This window comes from Eumetopias jubatus, unplaced genomic scaffold, assembly GCF_037043125.1.
Source record: "Eumetopias jubatus isolate StellerSeaLion01/CBP00866 unplaced genomic scaffold, mEumJub1_p1.0 scaffold_13, whole genome shotgun sequence".
In the NCBI taxonomy this organism is placed as follows: Eukaryota; Metazoa; Chordata; class Mammalia; order Carnivora; family Otariidae; genus Eumetopias; species Eumetopias jubatus.
The window spans coordinates 92,700,039-92,722,898 of record NW_028274819.1 but is presented as its reverse complement, the minus strand read 5'-3'; the positions used below and the strand labels follow the sequence as shown (position 1 = coordinate 92,722,898).

The following is a 22,860-nucleotide window of genomic DNA, read 5'->3' as shown; positions in this document are numbered from 1 at the left end:
GTTACAAACTTCTCCAGTAAGCACTCTGAAGTGCTCTGGCCTTTTTTTTGGTCCCTGACTTTGCTTTAAAACAAGTGTGTGCTTTTTTGATAATATGTACGCTCATTTTACTCTCTTACTAGTATCACAATCAAGAGCTTTATACGCAAGGTATGTGGCCCAATTTTAAGAACTGGAGAATTTAATGGAGATGATCTTGACACCTTGAGTTCCCAGTCTAGTTCATTGTCAAAGGGGGAATATCTATAGTTTTTCCACATTATTTTGTTCTCAAGTCCCTTTCCCCAGAATTTTCTTTCCCATTTAAACTGGTTACTCTGCATTTAAAATCTGCATCGTAAAATGAGGCCAAACAGTCCTTTGCCTCCACCTGTTTCTTACACACTAAGAATGAGAAAGCAGGTAGGACTCGGCTATGGAGGTGCTGTTCCCTCAAAAAGGTTGGGAAAAGGTATGGTTTTGGAGCCTGGATACAAGACAGGGCAAAACTGGTTATCCTGACACGCTCTCACCACTACAAAAGAGTAGCTTGCTTCAGCTGAATGCCTTCCACCCACACTGCAGCACAGCCAGTCTTGCCAGTCTTTTTTGGGTGCTTCTCGCTCCCGCCACAAAGTTCTTTCATTGTTCACAGGATCGGTTCGCCAACAGCTGTTCCTAGCTTTTCGGCTCTGAGCTGTACCGCATTTTAAAGTTTCAGAAGCAGCACTTCTGAGTACGATTCGCACAATGCTGCCAGGCCGCTGGGCAAGGGGCTCAGAGGGCCGGGCAGGGGGGGTGTGCAGGTCCAGAGCGGCGCGGAGGGCACGCGAGCACCGCGCAGCCCACATAGCGTGTGCCGGCGTTCGAGGGGGCTTCGGCTCCGCCCAGCAGCCCGAGGGCCGCCCGGCTGCGGGCCACGCGCCGGATACCGGCTCGCGCTTGGGCCCAGAGATCCTTCGCGCTGATGCGCTCGAAAGTTCTTAAACCTCTCCAGCCTGGATCTCCCCTCGACTCCAAACTAACCCGGGCCTCGCCGGCTAACGCATCCGGCGCGCAGCCCGTTATGGCCATCCTTTAAAGCAATGGGACGAAGGGACGCGCGCTCTCCTGCTTTACGGCAAGGGTGCGCGGGTTTGCGACAGCGTGACGCCGGCAGAGTTTTGGCGGGAAAAGCGCTGCATTTGGATTCCTGTGGTGGCGGGCAAAGGACGGCCTGGTGAGGAGGGGCGGCCGGTAGGGTGGGAAAGCAGCCTGTAGAAGGAGTTCGGGGTCTACATTAGTTGGGAGGGGCATGGCGAGAGAAAGTTATCGGTGACGAGCGAAGGGAATCGGAGAGACTCCCGCTGAGGGGCGGTTTCGGAGGGTGGAGGAGTGTGGGACCGGGGAACCCCGTGGTGGGGGGATTGGAGAGACTACCCCTTTGCCGGCTGAGGACCCCAGCGGTTTGGGCGCCGGCCGTCTAGAGTGCCTGCCAACCCTTCCTTCCGCTTCTGGGGGCAGTTTGGCCCCGCCCCAGGCTCCTCCCGGCCTTTGGGACGGCGTGGGGTGGGTATTGGAGCTGAGCAAGCGGGAGGAGGGGCTGCAGGCGTCCTAGTTAAACTCTGTTCTTCTCCACTAACTCGCAGCCCGTCGCCCGTCTCACCCTCCGTCCGTCCCTAGTCATTCCCCTCAAAGCATATGTGCCCCCAGCTCCTCAGCAGAGCCGCTGCCTTTTCTCAGAGGCCTGAGGAAGGCAGTTTCTGCTTCGTTCTGCGTGGGAATGGGGATGGTGATTTACACCACAGAACGCCAGAATTTAGAATACTTGCTTGTGGTTTAAAGCCTTGGATAAAGTACGGATGAGGTGTAAGGGGAAACCAAACTGTTAGTTATATTGAGGGATCATGGCAGATGGTTGACGCTTATCCTCACCCCCATCTTTTCTGGGTTCCTGCCTTTTACAGCCGTGGTCCATCGTGAAGTCATGGCAGTGCCCTTTGTGGAAGACTGGGACTTGGTGCAAACCCTGGGAGAAGGTGCCTATGGAGAGTGAGTTCGAGTCCCTTTACCCTGCCTTCACACTTGCTTTAGATTTCTGTCTGTTGTCTTGAGTACGTATTTGTTGTTTTGGAATTGTTTATTCTAATACAGTGGCATCTTAGAGAACAGATCTTTGCGTTTGAAGTCTACGATTTTTGGAAACTAGAGCCGCACTTTTATAAGGATTAATCCCCCCCTCTTTTTTTTAAAAAACACTTTCTCTGTAAAGAGCTGGAAGAGACCTGTGAAGTCATTTTCTCCTCCCACATATTCCATCCTGGGATTTAAGCATAGTGGTTAAATGAGCAAATGAACAGACTCTTGAGTCAGACTGCCTCGCTTCAGATCTTCACTCACCACATTGGTTTGTGTTCTTAGGCAAACTTCTTCATGTGTGCCTCTGTTTCCTCAGCTCTAAGGTGACAATAAATAGTACCTACCTCTTAGAACAGTTACCACAGACATATGTAGTATGAGGTTAATAAATCTTAGGTAGTGTTATTAAAATTAAATGAATAGAGCATGTGTATATGTGATGTGGCATGGAATTACTGTTACTCCATTTTAGTTTATTTTATCAAGTATTTATTAAATAACCTTTGGATGTACAACATAATGACCTCTTTAGAGCATTATTCATCATACTTCACATTTCAGAAAAGAGTAGTATCTGTTGAGAACATGGCAGAAACTATTTCCTTGGTTTCTACTGGGTAGAGAGAGTAATGAAGGTAAAATTGTTGAGTCATAGTTAATCTTTTGAAGTTTTCAAAGAAATCGAATTCAGTTGTCTTCCTTTTCCTTTTTAGGGTTCAACTTGCTGTGAATAGAAGAACTGAAGAAGCAGTTGCAGTCAAGATTGTAGACATGAAGCGTGCCATAGACTGTCCAGAAAATATTAAGAAAGAGATCTGTATCAATAAAATGTTAAATCATGAGAATGTAGTGAAATTCTATGGTCACAGGAGAGAAGGCAATATCCAGTATCTATTTCTGGAGTACTGTAGTGGAGGAGAACTTTTTGACAGAATTGGTATGGAAATAAGCTTTAAGATAACTATTCTACTAAATAAGTTTCTAAATTTGTTTTTTAATCTTGGGTCTGCTATTTGGTCATTGTCCATTCAGAACTGCTTATGCAATAGTGAAATTGGAGTAACTTTTCTTGTTTTTACAAGTTACATTAACACATTAAAGCATATATGGAATCATCAAGGAAAACCTTTTCCCCAAATTGTATATGTGATTTTGGTCAGGATTGCTGTTTTGTAGAGTTTAAGGATGATAAACTAATCTCATGGTGAAGTATCATTAGTGCAATGTATACTCACTATACAGTGATTTTTCTTTATAGACATTCCAGTTATATGAAATCATTACATACATTTACAGAGCCAACATAATAGCATGTTATATTTTTTCTTTATTTATTTAAGTGAAATGAACTTGAGAATTTTCTAGAATTGCTTTGCCTATATTTAGTAAATTCTGTACTTGCTACTTCAATGTTCTATGTAGATTCAAAGGCTTGGTATTGCAGGACTCTGAGAAGTACACAAGAATAATATTATGTGGATCTAAATTTATTATTTAAAGCTGTTGTGTTCATATTTAAAAGCTGATTATTAGACTCTCCAGTATGTATCTCAGGAGAGAGTTCAGTGTAAAAGAAACCAAGAGGTAAAGAGGGAGATCAAAATTTAAATATTTAGTGAAATCAGTTTATATTTGCCCAGGCTTACACTTTGGCAATTACATTTCAGGGGTGGGGACAATATTGTCAGCATTTGGAAGAAATTAGGGGAGAATTTGAAAGATACCAAATGAATGATGGTTAGTGTATGATAAGCAGAGATTTTCAAGGTATGGCTTCCATTCTTGATTTGGATAGTAGTTTGTTGTTTCTCTCTGTAACTTTCCTGTGATGTTAATTTATTTTTGCCACATAACAGATGGGGAAATGTGAGTTATTAAATATTGTACAAGTTAGTGGACACCAGGGTCTTAATTGTTACCATAAGATTCTGTTTGCCAGAGTACCATCACAAAAGTCTAACCTAATTAGGAGACTGTGGTTGATACCTGATTATGTTTACCTGGCAAACTAACTTTCATTATTAATTCTTACAGAGCCAGACATAGGCATGCCTGAACAAGATGCTCAGAGGTTCTTCCATCAACTCATGGCAGGGGTGGTAGGTACAGTTGTCTCTTTTCCTTTTGCTTAAAATTATTATGAATGAAGTAAGTTACCAAATTTTGGTATGTTTCCCTCTGTTTCTCTTTTAGGTTTATCTACATGGTATTGGGATAACTCATAGGGATATTAAGCCAGAAAATCTCCTATTGGATGAAAGGGGTAAGTTGAGCATTTTGTCACTGCTGCCTAAATTATTTTATTTTATTTTATTTTTTTTTAAACCTAGAGAGAGAGAAAACAAGTAGGGGGAGCAGCGGGCTGAGGGAGAAGCAGGCTCCCCGCTGAGCAAGGAGCCCGATGCAGGACTCCATCCCAGGACCCTGGGATCATGACCTGAGCCGAAGGCAGCTGCTTAACTGACTGAGCCACCCAGACGTCCCTGCCTAAATTATTTTAATCCATAGAAGGCAGGTTCGAAGCTTTTGCATTATTGAAATCTTAGGGCAGGGCGCCTGGGTGGCTCAGTTGGTTAAGCGACTGCCTTCGGCTCAGGTCATGATCCTGGAGTCCCGGGATCGAGTCCCACATCGGGCTCCCTGCTCAGCGGGGAGTCTGCTTCTCCCTCTGACCCTCTTCCCTCTCGTGCTCTCTCTCATTCTCTCTCTCTCAAATAAATAAATAAAATCTTAAAAAAAAAAAAAAAAAAGAAATCTTAGGGCAGAAAATCTGAAAAGTCTAGGAAGTTTGAGAGACTCCATATATTTAGACTTCACAAGTCCTTCCTGATACAGTTGTGGATGAGAGAGAAATCTAACCTAGATGCTCACTAAATGAATAGCTGTATGAATAGTCTTAAAATGACTTTTCAATGAATTAAAGTTTCTGTTGGAATACCCTGGACTTTAGCCTTATCTTGTTTTATTTAATTAGGTAGATAGTTAGTTTGTTTCAAATTTTTATTTAAATTCCAGTTAGTTAACATATAGTGTAATATTAGTTTCAGGAGTAGAATTTTGTGATTCATCACTTACATATGACACCCAGTGCTCATCACAAGTACCCTCCTTAATACCCATCATCCATTTAACCCATCCCCCCACCCACCTCCCCTCCAGCAACCCTGTTTATTCTCTATAGTTAAGAGTCTCTTTTATGGTTTGCCTCTCTTCCCGCCTCCATGTTCATCTGCTTCGTTTCTTAAATTCCACATATGAGTGAAATCATATGGCATTTGTCTCTGACTGACTTATTTCTCTTAGCATAATACTCTTTAGCTCCATCCACCTCATTGCAAATGGCAAGATTTCATTCTTTTGCATGGCTGAATAATATTCCATTATATACCGCAACTTATTTATCCATCAGCCGGTGGACACCTGGGCTCTTTCCATAATTTGGCTATTGTTAATAATGCTGCTATCAACAACAGGGTGTATGTGTCCTTTCAAATCGGTATTTTTGTATCCTTTGGGTAAATACCTAATAGTGCAGTTGCTGGGTTATAGGGTAGTTCTGTTTTTTTGTTTTAAGATTTTATCTATTTATGTATTTATTTGAGAGACAGTGAGTGAGCGAGAGAGTGTGTGTGGGGGGGATTGGGAGAGGGGCAAGCCGACTCCATGCTGAGTGCAGAGCCCGACTTGGGGCTTGATCTCAGGACCCTGAGATCATGACCTGAGTGGAAATCAAGAGTGGGAGGCTTAACCGTCTGCACCACCCAGGAACCCCAGGGCAATTCTATTTTTAACTTTTTGCGGAACCTTCATATTGTTTTCCAGAATGGCTGCAACCAGTTTGCATTCCCACCAGCAGTGCCAGGGGATTCCTCTTTCTCTGCATCCTCACCAGCATCTGTTGTTTCCTGTGTTGTTGACAGGTGTGAGGTGATACCTCATTGTAGTTTTGATTTGCATTTCCCTGTTGATGTTGAGCACATTTTTGTGTGTCTGTTAGCCATCTGTATGTCTTTGGAAAAATGTCTGTTCGTATCTTCTGCCCATTTCCTAACTGGATTATTTGTTTATTAGGTGATTGAGTTTGAGAAGTTCTTTATAGATCTTGGATACTAACCCTTTATCAGATATGTCATTTGCAAATATCTTCTCCCATTCCAAAGGTTGCTGTTTAGTTTTGTTGATTGTTTCCTTTGCTGTGAAGAAGCTTTTTATCTTGATGAAATCCTAATAGTTCATTTTTGCTTTTGTTTCCCTTGCCTCCAGAGATGTGTCTAGTAAGAAGTTGCTACTGTCGATGTCAAAGAGGTTGCTGCCTGTGTTCCTCTCTAGGATTTTGAGGGTTTCCTGTATCATGTTTAGGTCTTTCATCTATTTTTTTTTTTTAGATTTTATTTATTTTTTTGACAGAGAGAGAGCGGGTACACACGAGCACAAGCAGATGGAGCAGCAGGCAGAGGGAAAAGGAAAGGCAGGCTCCCCGTTGAGCAGAGAGCCTGACATGGGGCTCGATCCCAGAACCCTGGGATCATGACCTGAGCCGAAGGTAGATGCTTAACCAACTGAACCACCCAGGCGCCCCTGCTCTTTCATCTATTTTGAATTTGTTATTGTGTATAGTGTAAGAAAGTAGTCCATTTGCGTTCTTTTTTTTTTTTTTTTAATTTAAGAGAGAGGGAGAGAGTATGAGGTGGGGAGGCAGATGGAGAGGGAGAGAGAAACTCAAGCAGACTCCACACTGAGTACAGAGATCTCACGACCTGAGCCGAAACCAAGAGTTGGATGTTCAATGGACTGTGCCACCCAGGCACCCCTAGTTTCATTCTTTTGCATGTTGCTGTCCAGTTTTCCCAACACCATTTGTTGAAGAGACCGTCTTTTTTCCATTGGTTATTCTTTCATGCTTGTTGGAGATTAGTTGACCAGATAGCTGTGGGTCCATTTCTAAATTTTCTATTCTGTTCCATTGATTTATGTATCTGTTTTTGTGCCAGTACATACTGTCTTAATGATTACAGCTTTGTAATACAGCTTAAAGTCCAGAATTGTGATGCCTCCAGCTTTGCTTTTCTTCTTCAAGATTGATTTGGCTATTTGGGGTCTTTTGTGGTTCCGTACAAATTTTAGGATTGTTTATTCTAGCTCTGTGAAAAATGCTGGTGGTATTTTGATAGGGATTGCATTAAATGAGTAGATTGCTTTGGATAGTATAGACATTTTAACAATATTTGTTCTTCCAATCCATGAGCATGGAATGGTTTTCCATTTCTTCATGTCCTCTTCAATTTCTTTCATAAGTGTTCTGTAGTTTTCAGCGTACAGATCTTTTACCTCTTTGGTTTTATTCCTAGGTATCTTACGGTTTTTGGTACAATCGATTCCTTGATTTCTCTTTCTGCTGCTGCTTTATTGGTGTATAGAAATCCAACAGATTTCTATCATTCTTTTTTTTTTTAATCGTAATACATTTATTTCACTTACATCAACCTGATCCATGTGCTTTTAACAATTTTGCTTGGATTGCTCAAGAAGAATTTTTTTTTATTAACATATAATGTATTACTTGTTTCAGAGGTACAGGTCTGTGATTCATCAGTCTTTACACAATTCATAGCGCTCACCATAGCACATACCCTCCCCAGTGTCCATCACCCAGCCATCCCATCCTTCCCACCCCCTCCCCCTCCAGAAACCCTCAGTTTGTTTCCTGAGATTAAGAGTCTCTTATGGTTTGTCTCCCTCTCTGGTTTTGTCTACTTTCATTTTTTCCTCTTCCCCTATGATCCTCTGTCTTGTTTCTCAAATTCCACATATCAGTGAGATCATATGATAATTGTCTTTCTCTGATTGACTTATTTCACTTGGCATAACACCCTCTTAATTCCATGCACGTCGTTGCAAATGGCAAGATTTCATTTTTTTTTTTAAGATTTTATTTATTTGACACAGAGAGAGTACAGATAGGTAGAGCGGCAGGGCAGAGGGAGAGGGAGAAGCAGGCTCTCCGCGGAGCAGGGAGTCCGACGCAGGGCTCGATCCCAGGACCCTGGGATCATGACCTGAGCCGAGGGCAGCCACTTAACTGGCTGAGCCACCCAGGCGCCCCAAGATTTCATTTTTTGATTGCTGCATAATATTCCATTGTAGATATGTGTACCACGTCTTCTTTATGCATTCGTCTGTTGATGGACATCTAGACTCTTTCCATAGTTTGGCTATTGTGGACATTGCTGCTATAAACATCGGGGTGCACATACCCCTTCGGATCCCTACATTTGTATCTTTGGGGTATACCCAGTAGTGCAGTTGCTGGGTCATAGGGTAGCTCTATTTTCAACATTTGGAGGAACCTCCATACTGTTTTCCAGAGTGGCTGCACCACCTTGCATTCCCACCAACAGTGTAGGAGCGTTCCCCTTTCTCTGCATCCTCACCAACATCTGTCGTTTCCTGACTTGTTAATTTTAGCCATTCTGACTGGTGTGAAGTGGTATCTCATTGAGATTTTGATTTGTATTTCCCTGATGCCGAGTGATATTCAGCACTTTTTCATGTCTTTTGGCCATTTGGATGTCTTTTTTGCAGAAATGTCTGTTCATGTCTTCTGCCCATTTCTTGATTGGATCATTTGTTCCTTGGGTGTTGAGTTTGATAAGGTCTTTATAGATTTTTGGATACTAGCCCTTTATCTGATATGTCATTTGCAAATATCTTCTCCCATTCTGTCAGCTGTCTTTTGGTTTTGTTGACTGTTTCTTTTGCTGTGCAAAAGCTTTTTATCTTGATGAAGTCCCAATAGTTCATTTTTGCCCTCGCTTCTCTTGCCTTTGGCGATGTTTCTAGGAAGAAGTTGCTGTGGCTGAGGTCGAAGAGGTTGCTGCCTGTGTTCTCCTTTAGGATTTTGATGGACTCCTGCCTCACATTGAGGTCTCTCAACCATTTTGAGTCTATTTTTGTGTGTGGTGTAAGGAAATCGTCCAGTTTCATTCTTCTGCATGTGGCTGTCCAATTTTCCCAACACCATTTGTTGAAGAGACTGTCTTTTTTCCATTGGACATTCTTTCCTGCTTTGTCGATGATTAGTTGACCATAGAGTTGAGGGTCCATTTCTGGGCTCTCTATTCTGTTCCATTGATCGATGTGTCTGTTTCTGTGCCAGTACCATACTGTCTTGATGATGACAGCTTTGTAATAGAGCTGGAAGTCCGGATTTGTGATGCCACCAGCTTTGCTTTTCTTTTCTTTTTCAACATTCCTCTGGCTATTCGGGGTCTTTCTGGTTCCATACAAATTTTAGGATGATTTATGCCGTTTTCTTTGAAAAAAGTGGATGGTATTTTGCTGGGGATTGCATTGAATGTGTAGATTGCTCTAGGTAGCATTGACATCTTCACAATAGTTGTTCTTCCAATCCATGAGCATGGAATGTTTTTCCATTTCTTTATGTCTTCCTCAATTTCTTTCATGAGTATTTTATAGTTTTCTGAGTACAGTTTCTTTGCCTCTTGGGTTAGATTTATTCCTAGGTATCTTATGGTTTTGGGCGCAATTGTAAATGGGATCAACTCCTTAATTTCTCTCTCTTCTGTCTTGGTGTATAGGAATGCCACTGATTTCTGTGCATTGATTTTATATCCTGCCACTTTACTGAATTCCTGTATGAGTTCTAGAAGTTTTGGGGTGGAGTCTTTTCGGTTTTCCACATAAAGTATCATATCATCTGCAAAGAGTGAGAGTTTGACTTCCTCCTTGCCAATCTGGATGCCTTTGATTTCTTTTTGTTTCTGATTGCTGTGGCTAGGACGTCTAATACTATGTTGAATAGCAGTGGTGATAGTGGACGTCCCTGCCATGTTCCTGACCTTAGGGGGAAAGCTCTCAGTTTTTCCCCATTGAGAATGATATTCGCTGTGGGTTTTTCATAGATGGCTTTTATGATATTGAGGTATGTACCCTCTATCCCTATAGTCTGAAGAGTTTTGATCAAGAAAGGATGCTGTACTTTGTCAAATGCTTTTTCTGCCTCTATTGAGAGGATCATACGGTTCTTGTTCTTCTTTTATTAATGTATTGTATCACATTGATTGATTTGCGGATGTTGAACCACCCTTGCAACCCAGGAATAAATCCCACTTGATTGCGGTGAATCATTCTTTTAATGTACTGTTGGATTCGATTTGCTGGTATCTTATTGAGAATTTTTGCATCCATGTTCATCAGGGATATTGACCTGTAGTTCTCTTTTTTAGTGGTTCTTTGTCTGGTTTTGGAATGAAAGTAAGGTGGCCTCGTAGAATGAGTTAGGAAGTTTTCCTTCCATTTCTATTTTTTGGAACAGTTTGAGAATAGGTATTCACTCTCCTTTAAATGTTTGGTAGAATTCCTCTGTGAAGCCATCTGGCCCCAGACTTTTTTTTTGGGAGATTTTTGATTATCGATTCAGTTTCTTTCCTTGTTATTTGTTTGTTCAAGTTTTCATGTTTCTAGGAATTTATCCATTTCTTGCAGATTTCCCAATTTGTTGGCATATAATTTTTCATACTATTCTCTTATAATTGTTTATATTTTTGTGGTGTTGGTTGTTATCTCTCTTCTCTCATTCTCATTGTTTATTTGGGTCCTTTCTCTTTTCTTTTTGGTAAGTCTGGCTAGGGGTTTATTAATTTTATTGTTTTGAAGAGCTAGCTCCTGTTTTCACTGATCTGTTCTGCTGGGTTTTTTGATTGTTTCTGTATCATTTCTTCTCTAATCTTTTTTATTTCCCTTCTTTTGCTGGCTTTAGGCTTCATTTGTTATTTTTCTAGCTCCTTTGTGTGTAAGGGTTGTTGCTTATTTGAGATTTTTCTTGCTTCTTGAGGCAGGCTTGTGTTGCTATATATTTCCCTCTTATGACTGCTTTTGCTGCATCCCAAAGGCTTTTTCATGTTTTCATTATCATTTGTTTCCATGTGGTTTTTAATTCTTTAATCTCCTGGGTGGGCCATTCATTATTTAGTAGCATATTTTTTTTATATGCCAAAATGAGTAGTAAAAGTACCTCATTTATTGTAATTGTGTAGCAGTCAGTTTTCTTTAGACTAATGCACTGTACAGTAGAACTTTCTGCAATGATCGAAATGTTCTGTACCTCTGTACATCAAGAGTAACTGCTAACCTCATGTGGCCATTGAGCATTCAAAATATGCCTATTGTGACTGAGCTGAATTTTTTTTATTAATATATAATGTATTATTTGTTTCAGGGGTACAAGTCTGTGATTCATCAGTCTTACACAATACACAGTGCTCACCACAACACTTACCCTCCCTAGTGTCCATCACCTAGCCACTCCATCCCTCCCATCCACCTCCACTCCAGCAACCCTAGTTTGTTTCCTGAGATTAAGAGTCTGTATGGTTTGTCTCCCTCTCTGGTTTCTTCTTGTTTCATTTTTTCCTCTCTTGCCCTATGATCCTCTGCCTTGTTTCTCAAATCATTCTTTAGTAAGATGTTTTTTAATCTCCATGTATTTGTGGTTTTTCCAAATTTTTTCTGTGGTTGACTTCAAGTTTCATAGCGTCGTGGTCAAAAAGTATATATGGTATGATCTCAGTCTTTTTGTACGTGTTGGGCCCATTTACGACCCAGTATGTAGTCTGTTCTGGAGAATGTCCCATATGCACTTGAAAGAAATGTGCATTCTGTTGCTTTAGGATGAAATGTTCTGAATATATCTGTTAAGTCCGTCTGGGCCAGTGTGTCATTTGAAGCCATTGTTTCCTTCTTGATTTTCTGCTTAGATGATCTGTCCATTGCTGTAAGTGGGGTGTTAAAGTCCCTTGCTATTATTGTATTATTATCAATGAGTTCCTTATGTTTGTTATTGTTTTATATATTTGAGTGCTTTCAAGTTAGGGGCATAAATATTTATACTTGTTAGGTCCTCTTGTTAGATAGACCCCTTTATTATGATATGATGCCCTTCTTCATCTCTTGTTACAGTCTTTGGCTTAAAATCTCATTCGGCTCGGGGTGTCTGGGTGGCTCAATCGGTTAAGCATCTCATTCTAGATCTTAGCTCAGGTCTTGATCTCAGGGCCGTGAGTTCAAGCCCTGTGTTGGGCTCCAGGCTGGGTGTGGAGCTTACTTTAAAAAATAAATAAAATAAAATAAAATCTCGTTTGTCTGACATAAATATTGCTACGCCAGCTTTCTTTTGACTTCCATTAACATGATAAATGGTTCTCTGTCCCTTCAGTTTCAATCTGCAGGTGTCTTTAAGTCTAAAATGAGTCTCTTGTAGGCAGCATATCCATTCTGTTTTTTAATCCATTCTGACACCCTATGTTTTTTGATTGGAGCATTTAGTCCATTTACATTCAGAGTAATTATTGATAGATATGAATTTAGTTCCATTGCATTACCTATAAAGTTGTTGTTTCTGGAGATTTTTCTCAGTTCCTTTCTAGTCTTTGTTGTTTTTGGTCTTTCTTTCCCACTCAAAGAGTCTCCTTTAATATTTCTTGCAGGGCTGGTTTAGTGGTCATAAACTCCTTTAGTTTTTGTTTGTCTGGGAAACTCTGTACCTCTCCTCTTATTCTGAATAACAACCTTGCTAGCTAAAGTATTCTTGGCTACATATTTTTCCCATTCAGTATGTTGAATATGTCACCACTCTCTTCTGGCCTGCTAAGTTTCTGTGGTGAGATCTGCTGCTAACCTTATTTGTCTTCCCCTGTAAGTTAGGGATTTCTTTTATCTTGCTGCTTTTAGGATTTTTTCCCTTATTTCTATATTTTGCAAATTTAACTGTGTTATGTCTTGGTATTGGCCTGCTTTTGTTGATTTTGATGGGAGTTCTCTGTGCCTCCTGGATCTGGATATCTGTTTCCTTCCCCAGATTAGGGAAATTTTCAGCTATTATTCTCTCAAATAAACCTTCTGTCCCCTTTTCACTCTCTTCTGGGACTCCTATGATACGAATGTTATTATGTTTGATGGAGTCACTGAATTCCCTAAGTCTGCATTTGTGATCTAATATTTTTCTTTCCCTCTTTTCAGCTTCATTGGTTTTCGTAATTTTATCTTTTGTATCACTTATTCATTCCTCCAATTCTTCCATTCTTGTGGTCATTACATCCAGTTGGTTTTAAATCTCAGTTAATTACATTTTTTGTTTTGGTCTGACTAGTTTTTAGATCTTTTATCTCTGAGATAAGAGACTCCCTCGTGTCTTCTGTGCTTTTTTCAAGTCCAGCTAGTATTCTTGCGATTGTTGCTTTAAGTTCTGGGTCAGGCGTATTATTTATATCTGTTTCAATCAGAGCCCTGGCTGTGACCTTTTCTTGTTCTTTATTTTGGGATGAATTCCTCCATCTTGACATTTTGTCTAGGTCTTTATTTTGTTCTGTGTATTAGGAAAGCCTGTTATGTCTCCTGCTTCTGGGAGTAATGGCTTTATAAAGAAGAGGTCCTACACTGTCTAGGGCCTGGTGCTTTAGGAAGTGTCTCTGAGGTATGTGTATGTACTCTCTGGCTGTATTTTGGTTGCTCTTTCCCTCAGGTTAGTCCTCTGCAGAGTTTCTCCTTGCCTGCAGTGGGGAGTGTTTGGACCTTGGCCAGAGTATGCTGAGTTTTAGCTAGGTATGTTCTGGTCTGCTTGTTAAAAGAGACCTGATGCTATTTCCACTAGTGCTGAAGCTCCGCAGAACTCTCTTGTCAGTAGACTTGGTGCATGTGGGGGATTTGTGCTGGTCTTCTGAGGGAGCGGTCTGCTGCACCGGTCTCAGGCATACTTGTCTGAGAAAAACAGCACCTTCAGAGCACTGGGTGGGTGAGGCTTGGTATAAGCAGTTCACGCTACCAGTGTTGGTGCTGTGCTGCTTACTGAAGTTAGTTTATGCTGAGGGGCAGGGGAGAGAAATGGCATCAGCCCCCTCCCTCATCCCTGGAGAGGGGAGTTTGTACCTGCCACTGTCCAGGAAGCCCTCCCAGAAAAGCGTGTGTCCAGAGGAATCCCTCAGATCGCTTCCTTCACCCTGTCTGTGTCTGGGCTGTCTGCCTGCCAGCATCGCAGTGTACCTGTGTTCTATCCCAGGCAGGCTGGCTGAGTTTTAAAACTCCAAACTTTAGGGACCTGGCATGGCATGGACCATAGGATATATGCTTTTTTAATGTGCATGTGGACTTTATTTTTCAGGACTTCATTTTATTTTGTATTTATAGTGTATAAAAACCTTTACGTTACTTAAAACTTAAAAAAACATTTAGACATGGGGTGCCTGGCTGGCTCAGTTGGTAGAGCATGCTACTCTTGATCTTGGGCTTGTGAGTTTGAGCCCCAGGTTGGGTGTAGAGCTTACTTTTTTTTTTTTTTTTAAGATTTTATTTATTTGAGAGAGAGAACGCATAAATTGGCAGAGGGGCAGAGGGAGAGGCAGACTCCCTGCTGGGCAGGGAGCCCAATGTCGGGCTCAATCCCAGGACCCTGAGATCATGAACTGAGCTGAAGGTAGATGCTTAACCTACTGAGCCACCCAGGTGCCCAGGGTGTAGAGCTTACTTAAGAAAGTTCAGGCATATAAAAGTTTATTTAAAACACATGTGATATAATATAAAAATACAGTAACTACCTGTGTACCAACCTGGCTTAAAAAATAAAACGTTAGGGTGCCTGGGTGGCTCAGTCAGTTATGTGTCTCCCTTTGGCTCAGGTCATGATCTCAGGGTCCTGGGATCAAGCCCAGCATTGGGCTCCCTGCTCCCCGGGGAGTCTGCTTCTCCCGCTGCCCCCTCCCTGCCCCCCTCCACTCATGCTTGCGCTCTCACAAAAATAAATAAAATCTTAAAAATAAAACAAAAAACATTATACATATGTACATTGCTCAAAGCATCGGTGTTTATAATAGCAAAGAACTGAAACAACCTAAATGTCTATTCTGTTGTTGATAGGTACAAGTAGTGAAAGTAATGACATGGATATGTTTCGTAGAAGTATTCATACAAGTATGATTCTATTAAATGAAGTTCAGAAATATGTAAAATTAAATATATCAGTTAGAGATACACATATGGGGAAAACCACAAAGAAAAAAGAATATATTAAAAATCAGAATGGTGGTCACTTCTGAGAAAGTAGGGAAGGGACTATCTTGAGACAAGTAATTATAGGGGGTTTCAAAGGAAATAGAATGTTCTTAAATTGAGTATTGGATAAGTGGATGTTCATTATATCCTCATATCCTGCATATTATATAAATATTCTTTTGTTCCTATTCAATATTTAACAATAGTTTTTTTTAAAAAGCAAACATTGTGAATATAGTCCAAGCTCTGTGTATTCCTTCACAAATGTATTCCCTTTTTCTCAGAGATAACCACACCCCTCAGTTTAGAATTTATTATATGCAGGTCTTTAACCTGAGTATTATGTTGCAGACATATGGAAACAACAAAATACGAGGAATGTTACAGTTATTCATTAGCATTTTCACTGGTAACTTGGCACTCTTAATCCCAGTGGTTTGTCAAGATTGTGTCATGTATAGCTATTAAAAGGATAATTAGAGGAGCTACCTCCCAATTCAAATGCAGGTAAACATCATCCATGCCTTACATTATTATATTGTGTGGATATACTTGATTTTATCCTCATTTTAGGACATTAAAGTTGTTTCTAGATTTAAAAAGATAGAACAGCAATGTCTGTTCTATAAATTTGTGCACAGGCCCAATATAAAAATTGGGTCGTGTTATAATGGATATTTGCTATGGCACTTGTCTTTTTTTTTCACTTACACCCTATTCCATGTCTGTACTATAGATAGATTTTTTTTTTTTTTTAAGATTTTATTTATTCCGGAGAGAGAGAAAGCAGGGGGAGGAGCAGAGGGAGAGGGACAAGCAGATTCTGCACTGAATGCGGGGTGGACGGTGGACGCAGGGCTTGATCCCACGACCTCAAGATCATGATCTGAGACACAACCAATAGTTGGACACTCAACTGACTGAGCCACCCAGGCGCCCCCCCCTTTTCTTTAAATAACAACTTACCAACATAGTTTTCATTGTATACATGTGCAGTAAGATTTTATCATTTCTTTATTGATGGATATTTAAGCTATCTACAGATGATATTGCTAGGAATATCCTTATATTTGTGAATTTTAGGGAGTATTTCTGTGTTTGTGGTCCTGGAAATGGGAATTGCTAGTTCCAAGAGTGAATATTTCAAATTTCCAGATTGTCAGATTGCCTTCTAAAAAGGTTATACCGTTTGACACCTTGGTAATAGGGGGACTTCCCTCCCTCCTAAGATTAGATTAGATTCCCTTGCTATAAGATCTTATAATGCTTTGTATTTTTATAACTTTCGTAGCAGTTGGCTATTGTTAATCTTCAGTGATTTGTGTACCTGCATTGGCTAGCAAAGTGTCACTCAGTTACAGCGGATATTCACTAAGAACAGGATAATTGAAAGCTCTGCCTGCAGTTGTGTGTTAGAGATGGGAAGTTAGAGGAAATTTGCTCTTCTGGTTTATTTTTTGTGCAGAGTTCCTCCTTTTCTAAACTTAGCTGCTTTGACAAGAAGTTCTAGTGGTTTGTGGATCTTTAGCTTTGGTACATCTTTACATATTTTCTTCCTGCCAGCTGGGTTTGTTTGCTGCTGAGAAAGTTATGCCTGTCATGTTATTGATGTCTCCTTCCTGCCCTCTGTACAAGTTGATGAAGGTCTTGGCTCGCTTTCAACCTAAGACTAGAGTGTCCTTTTTCCAGAAGGGCAACCCCTTTTGACTCCAGTGTCTTTCTTGAACCTGGTCCAAACTGTTTTGTGTGTTGATGATTTTTCTCTTAATAGAAACAATGAGGCCTTTTTCTAGTTTTTAGTTATGTGATGATATCTTTTATTTCTTCTTTTTTAAAATTTCTTTTTTGGGGTGCCGTGGTGGCTCAGTCAGTTAAGGGTCTGCTTTCACTCGGGTCATGATCCCAGGGTCCTGGGATAGAGCTCCGCATTGGGCTCCCTGCTCAGTGGGGAGCCTGCTTCTTTCTCTCCCTCTGCCTGCCTCTCCCCCTGCTTGTGCGCTCTCTCTCTCTCTATTAAATAAGTAAAATCTTAAAAAAAATTTCTTTTTTGTCATTTTAAGGTAGAAAAGTGCTACACACTTTAACACCAGTGATTTTCCAGTAAAACTTAATTCCTTTAAGTATATCTATTTATAGAACATTTTTATCCAGTGCCATTCATTTTTCCTTTGGTTTAGATAACCTCAAAATCTCTGACTTTGGCTTGGCAACAGTGTTTCGGCATAATAATCGTGAACGTTTATTGAACAAGATGTGTGGTACTTTACCTTATGTTGCTCCAGAACTTCTAAAGAGAAAAGAATTTCATGCAGAGCCAGTTGATGTTTGGTCCTGTGGAATAGTACTTACGGCAATGTTGGCTGGAGGTAAGAGCTGTTTAATTAATCATGATGAAACTCCTGTCCTATGGAAAGCCAGATTTGTTATACCAAAATAAATTAAACAAACCAAGGAAATCCATATTTATATGATAATATTTTTTTTTAAATTTTTTAAAGATTTTATTTATTTGTCAGAGAACACAAGCAGGGGAAGTGGCAGGCAGAGGGAGAAGCAGGCTCCCTGCTGAGCAAGGAGCCCGATGTGGGACTCGATCCCAGGACCCTGGGATCACGACCTGAGCTGAAGGCAGATGCTTAACGGACTGAGCCACCCAGGCATCCCCTATATGATTGTATTTTAATAGTGAACTTATTTATAACTAAGTTGGAACTTTGAATCCCAAAACTTTTTAAAAATGAGGTATGTATAGCTATTAAATAAAATATCACAATAGCAATCTCTTAAGATTCATGTGAATAATTTTGGAAACAGTAGAGCAGAAGTGATAGTTTATCTTTGAAGTGCCTCATATGTCTGTGAGTTGGCATTCTTACTTTGAAAACCATATTGAATTAATTTGGAGGAAACTTTTAATGGGTTTGTATCATTGACTATTTTCCTTTAAAACTTTACTATATAATAATGTGAACATTCAGAAAACCGGGACTTGTTTCTTTTTTAGAATTGCCATGGGACCAGCCCAGTGACAGTTGTCAGGAATATTCTGATTGGAAAGAAAAAAAGACATACCTCAACCCTTGGAAAAAAATTGATTCAGCTCCTCTAGGTAACTGGGTTATGTTGATTGAAAGTACTGATTTCTTGGATAATGAAGCTTAGTGATGTTTGAATTTTTTCTTATATATATATATTTTTCTTTTTAACTTTTAAATAATCACATAAGTAATATGTGGTCCTTGCAGATAGATTAGAAAATAATAATTTTTTTAAAAAAAGCCGACTGTATAATTCCAGCACTCAGAAATAGCTTCTTTTAATATTTTGATATGCAGTTCTACACTTTGTTGTAAAAATGTATAACAAATATGTTTGTTATGTATGTATATTATTTATAACTATGTATGTTTTTATAGAAAATGAGATCACACTACACATGCTATTTTATAACCTTTTTTTTGTCTTAATGCTGTAGTCATGGACATTTTTCCATGACTGTAATTGTAGGTCTACATCATTGTTTTTAAAGGCTGTGATGGAATTTTGCTATGTGGGTATGTTTTACTATAGTCATCCAATTCACTTCTTTTAGAGATTTATATATTTTTTTAAAATTTTTCACTTATGAAAGAGATACGGTGATCATCCACGTAATGCACATACCTTTAAATCATGTAATTAAAAAAAATCCACAAGTGTCAGGAATGTATGCAGTTTTTAATTATTATGGTTTACTTGGCCACATTGCTTTTTTTTCTTCTGTGTTTTATAATTTTTTTAAAATTTTATTTTATTATGTTATGTTAATCACCATACATTACATCATTAGTTTTTGATGTAGTGTTCCATGATTCATTGTTTGCGTATAACACCCAGTGCTGCATTCAATACATGCCCTCTTTAATACCCATCACCAGGCTAACTCACCCCCCCACCCCCCCAAATTGCTTTTTTAGAAAGTTTGTACCATTTCATCACAATCTCATTAGTTAATATTTAAAAAAAATTTTTTAAAGATTTTATTTATTTGTTTTTAAAGATTTTATTTATTTATTTATTTGACAGAGAGAGTGCACGCACCAGCAGGGGGAGCAGCGGCAGGCAGAGGGAGAAGCAGGCTCCCCACTGAGCAGGGAGCCTGATCTGGGACTCAATCCCAGGACCCTGAGATCATGACCTGAACCGAAGGCAGATGCTTACCTGACTGAGCCACCCAGGCGCCCCAAAGATTTATTTATTTTAGAGAGAGAGCACACATGATGCATGCAGTGGGGAGGGGTAGAGACCGTCTTCTGCAAACTCCGCACTGAGCATGGAGCCCAACATGGTGCTCGATCTCAGGACTCTGAGATCGCAACCCGAGTGGAAACTAAGAGTCAGTTGCTTAACCGACTGAGCCACCCAGGCACCCCTGTATTCACTGTTTTCTTATTTTTATTTTTAATTTAATACCAATGAGGTTGTACATCCATTGCTAGCTTTTTGTCCATTTTTATAGATGATCTGTTTTGCTCACTTGTGGCAGTGAGGTTTTCTTACTACTTTGTATGAGTTTTTTTTTTTAACATTAATGTCATTAGATCTTTGCATTTGTTACAAATATTTTTCACAATTTGCCATGCATTTTTATTTTGTTTATGTTATTTTCACATGCAGAAATTTTATATTTTTATTCAGATCTATTATTTTGTTCTTTGTGGTTTTCTGACTGTATTGTTATGTTTGGAAAGGTCTTCCCTACCCCTAACTTTAGAAAAAAATTCCCTGTGTTTTCGTGTTTTTATAGCTTCAGTTTTTCATTTAAATCTTTGGTCCATTAGAAAATAATTTTGGCTTTCGGAGATGTATGAATTTTTTATCAAGATAATTAAGATACTTTAGGATGATAGTTGCTTACATTATTGTCTCTTAAAAAGTTACTGGAAAGTAAATTTTCCTTATAAAACTGTGTGAATGAGGATGTAACATGACATATTGGAACAATGAAGTTTGGTATTGAAAGCGGATGAGGGTTTTTGTATCTTTTTGTTAATGTTGTCACATGGGGAGAAACATTTCCACCAGACTCTTATTCTGCTTACTTGCAGACAGCTGAGAATTAGATCTGAGAATGATCTTCTAAGATATAGACAGTAGCAAAGAGCAACTACATGAAATTAAAGCAATAATGTAGTAGCTTTATTCTTTCTCTTGCCCAGAAATATTTGGATATAAGGAGACTAATAGAGAATATGTTCCACAGCACAAGTTTCTAATCTGCATGACTCTTTTGTAAATGTTGTATTAATATTTTATTTTCAGCTTTGCTGCATAAAATCCTAGTTGAGAATCCATCAGTAAGAATTACCATCCCAGACATCAAAAAAGATCGATGGTACAACAAACCTCTCAAGAAAGGTAATATCATGAAAAATACAAGTATTTTTTTTCTGTGAAAGAAAAGACCCTTGGCAGTCAGTATTACAAGTCAACAACACAAGATACCTGTGGTCTAAGTCCTCATGTTGGTTGGTTATAATGTCTAGTAGGGAAAACAGAAATACAAAAATGAATTTTGAAGTTTATTAATAAGGTGGAAAGTCAGAGTACTATAGCTAAGTGTTTGACCAAGTCTTAAGTGACAGAGAAAACTTGTCTTTCTGAGGAAATCACATTAAATCTAAGGTCTGAAGATTAAAGGGGAGCTAGCTAGATGAGTACTAGCAAGATGAGTGTCAGATTCTGAACAGAAGAAGCAGCATCTGGAGAGTCTTGGAATTTGGAAGGTGGTACATTTGAAGAACTTGAAAGAAGGCCAGTATGGCATGGACTGTATCTGGCTTATTCATCACGGTTGTCACCAGAGGTTAGCACGGTGTGTTGTACATTGTAGGCTCTCAGTAAATGTTTATTGAATAAATGAGTGAATAAAGAAGGGGGAGAGGGAGAGAGGTTTGAGATGAAGGTTGAAAGGTAGACAGTGACCAAATTGTGGAGGGGGACCTTATAAACCACATTAAGGATTTTGGACTTTAACTTGAGGCCACTGAAGAAGCCTTTGAGAGATTTTAAGCCAGGAAATACGTGATCTGGTTTTAAATATATTCAGTTTTAAAAGATCTTTCTAGCTACCTTTTTTTCCCTATTGTTTTTGACATTTTTGATCCTGAATGTGAGAAGATGGTACCTTGGATGAGGTTAGTGGCAGTGGGATTGGAAGGAGGAAGTAGATTCCAAAGAAATTTACCAATTAGAATTGATAGGACTGGTGATTGTTTATATATAGAAAATGAAGGAGGATGAGGAATCCAGGATGACTCCTTTCTGGGTTTACCAACTCAGAAAGTGGTGGTGCCATTTACTGGAATATAACTCAGGAAAAACAGAATTGGGGGAAATTTTATTTGATTTTAGACATGTTGAATTTAAGAAGTAAAACTGTCTAATCAAGAGATGTGTGTATGTGTGTAACTCAGGAGATAGGACCAGGCTTGAGATGTCAGTATTTAGGTGTTTTCTGCAAATAGACAGTAATTTAAACTAGTAGATGAAATTGAGTGTATGAAACTTTAAGGAAACTTAAATCTCTAACATTTAAGAGATAGGTAGAGGCCAGGGAAACAGAGAAAAATAGCCAAAGAGATGGGAGGAATAATAGGAGAATATGGAGGAATTGAGGCTAAGAGAAGAAAACGCATGATACTAGCTAATACTGTTAAGTGAATTAATAACGAACCCTAAAATTTCCCGATAGTTATTCAGGATTGTGGCAGGAACAGGTTTGGTGGAGACCTGGGAGTAATTAAGTACAGTGATTATAGTCTAAAAGAGAGGTAGTGAAGCAGAGTGTAGACAGCTCATTCAAGCAGTCTGGCTGTGAATGGGAGGAGAGACCACAATGGCTAGAGATGAATGAGGAGTTTTTAACTCTTCTCTGAATGTGTCTTTTACCTTTCACTCTGTTCTAATAGGAATCCAACTCTCTTCTGAGAACACAGGCTTCCTCTCCAGTGGTAGATGTTTTCTTTCCCACATGCTCCTACCCTTGAAACACGGGGTGGGGCAGACATCCTTTTTGTTCTTCATTGCCACTTTTCCCCCTTTTCCTACATTTCTCCCCCTCTTCACTTTGAATCTCATATTATCAGATTACCACCCACAGTTCCATCCTTGTTACAGTCAGCTTCTGAACCCCCAATTAAAATTCCTGCCACATTGTCACTCTCTCCAACATGACTCTTGATGTACATTTTGTCATGGTTCTTGGTGATTTAAATATTCATTTGGATGATTCTTCCAATATCTTGATCTCATATTTCCTTGACCCTCTCTCCTCTATTGATCTCTTCAAGCATCCTGCTTTGATTACTGGTATATTTTTTTCTGGTTTCCTCCTCTAGTACCCTGACTCCAGCAATCCTTTGACCCTACTTGGATATGTAATCCACTAATTCTACTTCCTTTTCACTATCTCTTATCTGCCCCCTCCCTAGGTCCTCATTTCCATCCTCACTACTTTAAATCCCAAGGTCAGTCATTATAATGTCTTCTTTACATTCAGCTTCAGCTTTCCGGCCCTATTCTCTCTTCATTATGCTTACTGGTCAAAACCTAACCCAAGTTTAATCCAGTCTTCTGCCTACTCTACATTTAACACCTGCATAGCTGATCACATTTGGACCAAAATATATGACAGTGTTCACTTTAAATTCAGGCTCACTA

General features: G+C 39.6%; 1 protein-coding gene across 2 annotated transcripts in view; it reads left to right on the top strand.

Annotated features, from left to right (window-relative positions):
- The first annotated feature begins 983 nt into the window (after positions 1–983).
- Positions 984–22,860, top strand: part of CHEK1 (checkpoint kinase 1) — a 28,478-nt gene continuing 6,601 nt past the window's right edge. Inside the window, exons 1-8 of one of the 2 annotated variants that reach the window (XM_028125917.2) lie at positions 984–1,198; positions 1,926–2,010; positions 2,811–3,034; positions 4,132–4,196; positions 4,291–4,360; positions 17,442–17,525; positions 18,164–18,268; positions 20,461–20,556. In XM_028125917.2, coding sequence (XP_027981718.1) covers positions 1,946–2,010; positions 2,811–3,034; positions 4,132–4,196; positions 4,291–4,360; positions 17,442–17,525; positions 18,164–18,268; positions 20,461–20,556 — 709 coding nt within the window. In that variant the 5' untranslated portion in view covers positions 984–1,198; positions 1,926–1,945. Of the gene's footprint in view, positions 1,199–1,925; positions 2,011–2,810; positions 3,035–4,131; positions 4,197–4,290; positions 4,361–17,336; positions 17,526–18,163; positions 18,269–20,460; positions 20,557–22,860 lie in introns of both variants that reach the window. The other variant, XM_028125915.2, reaches the window with a different exon arrangement.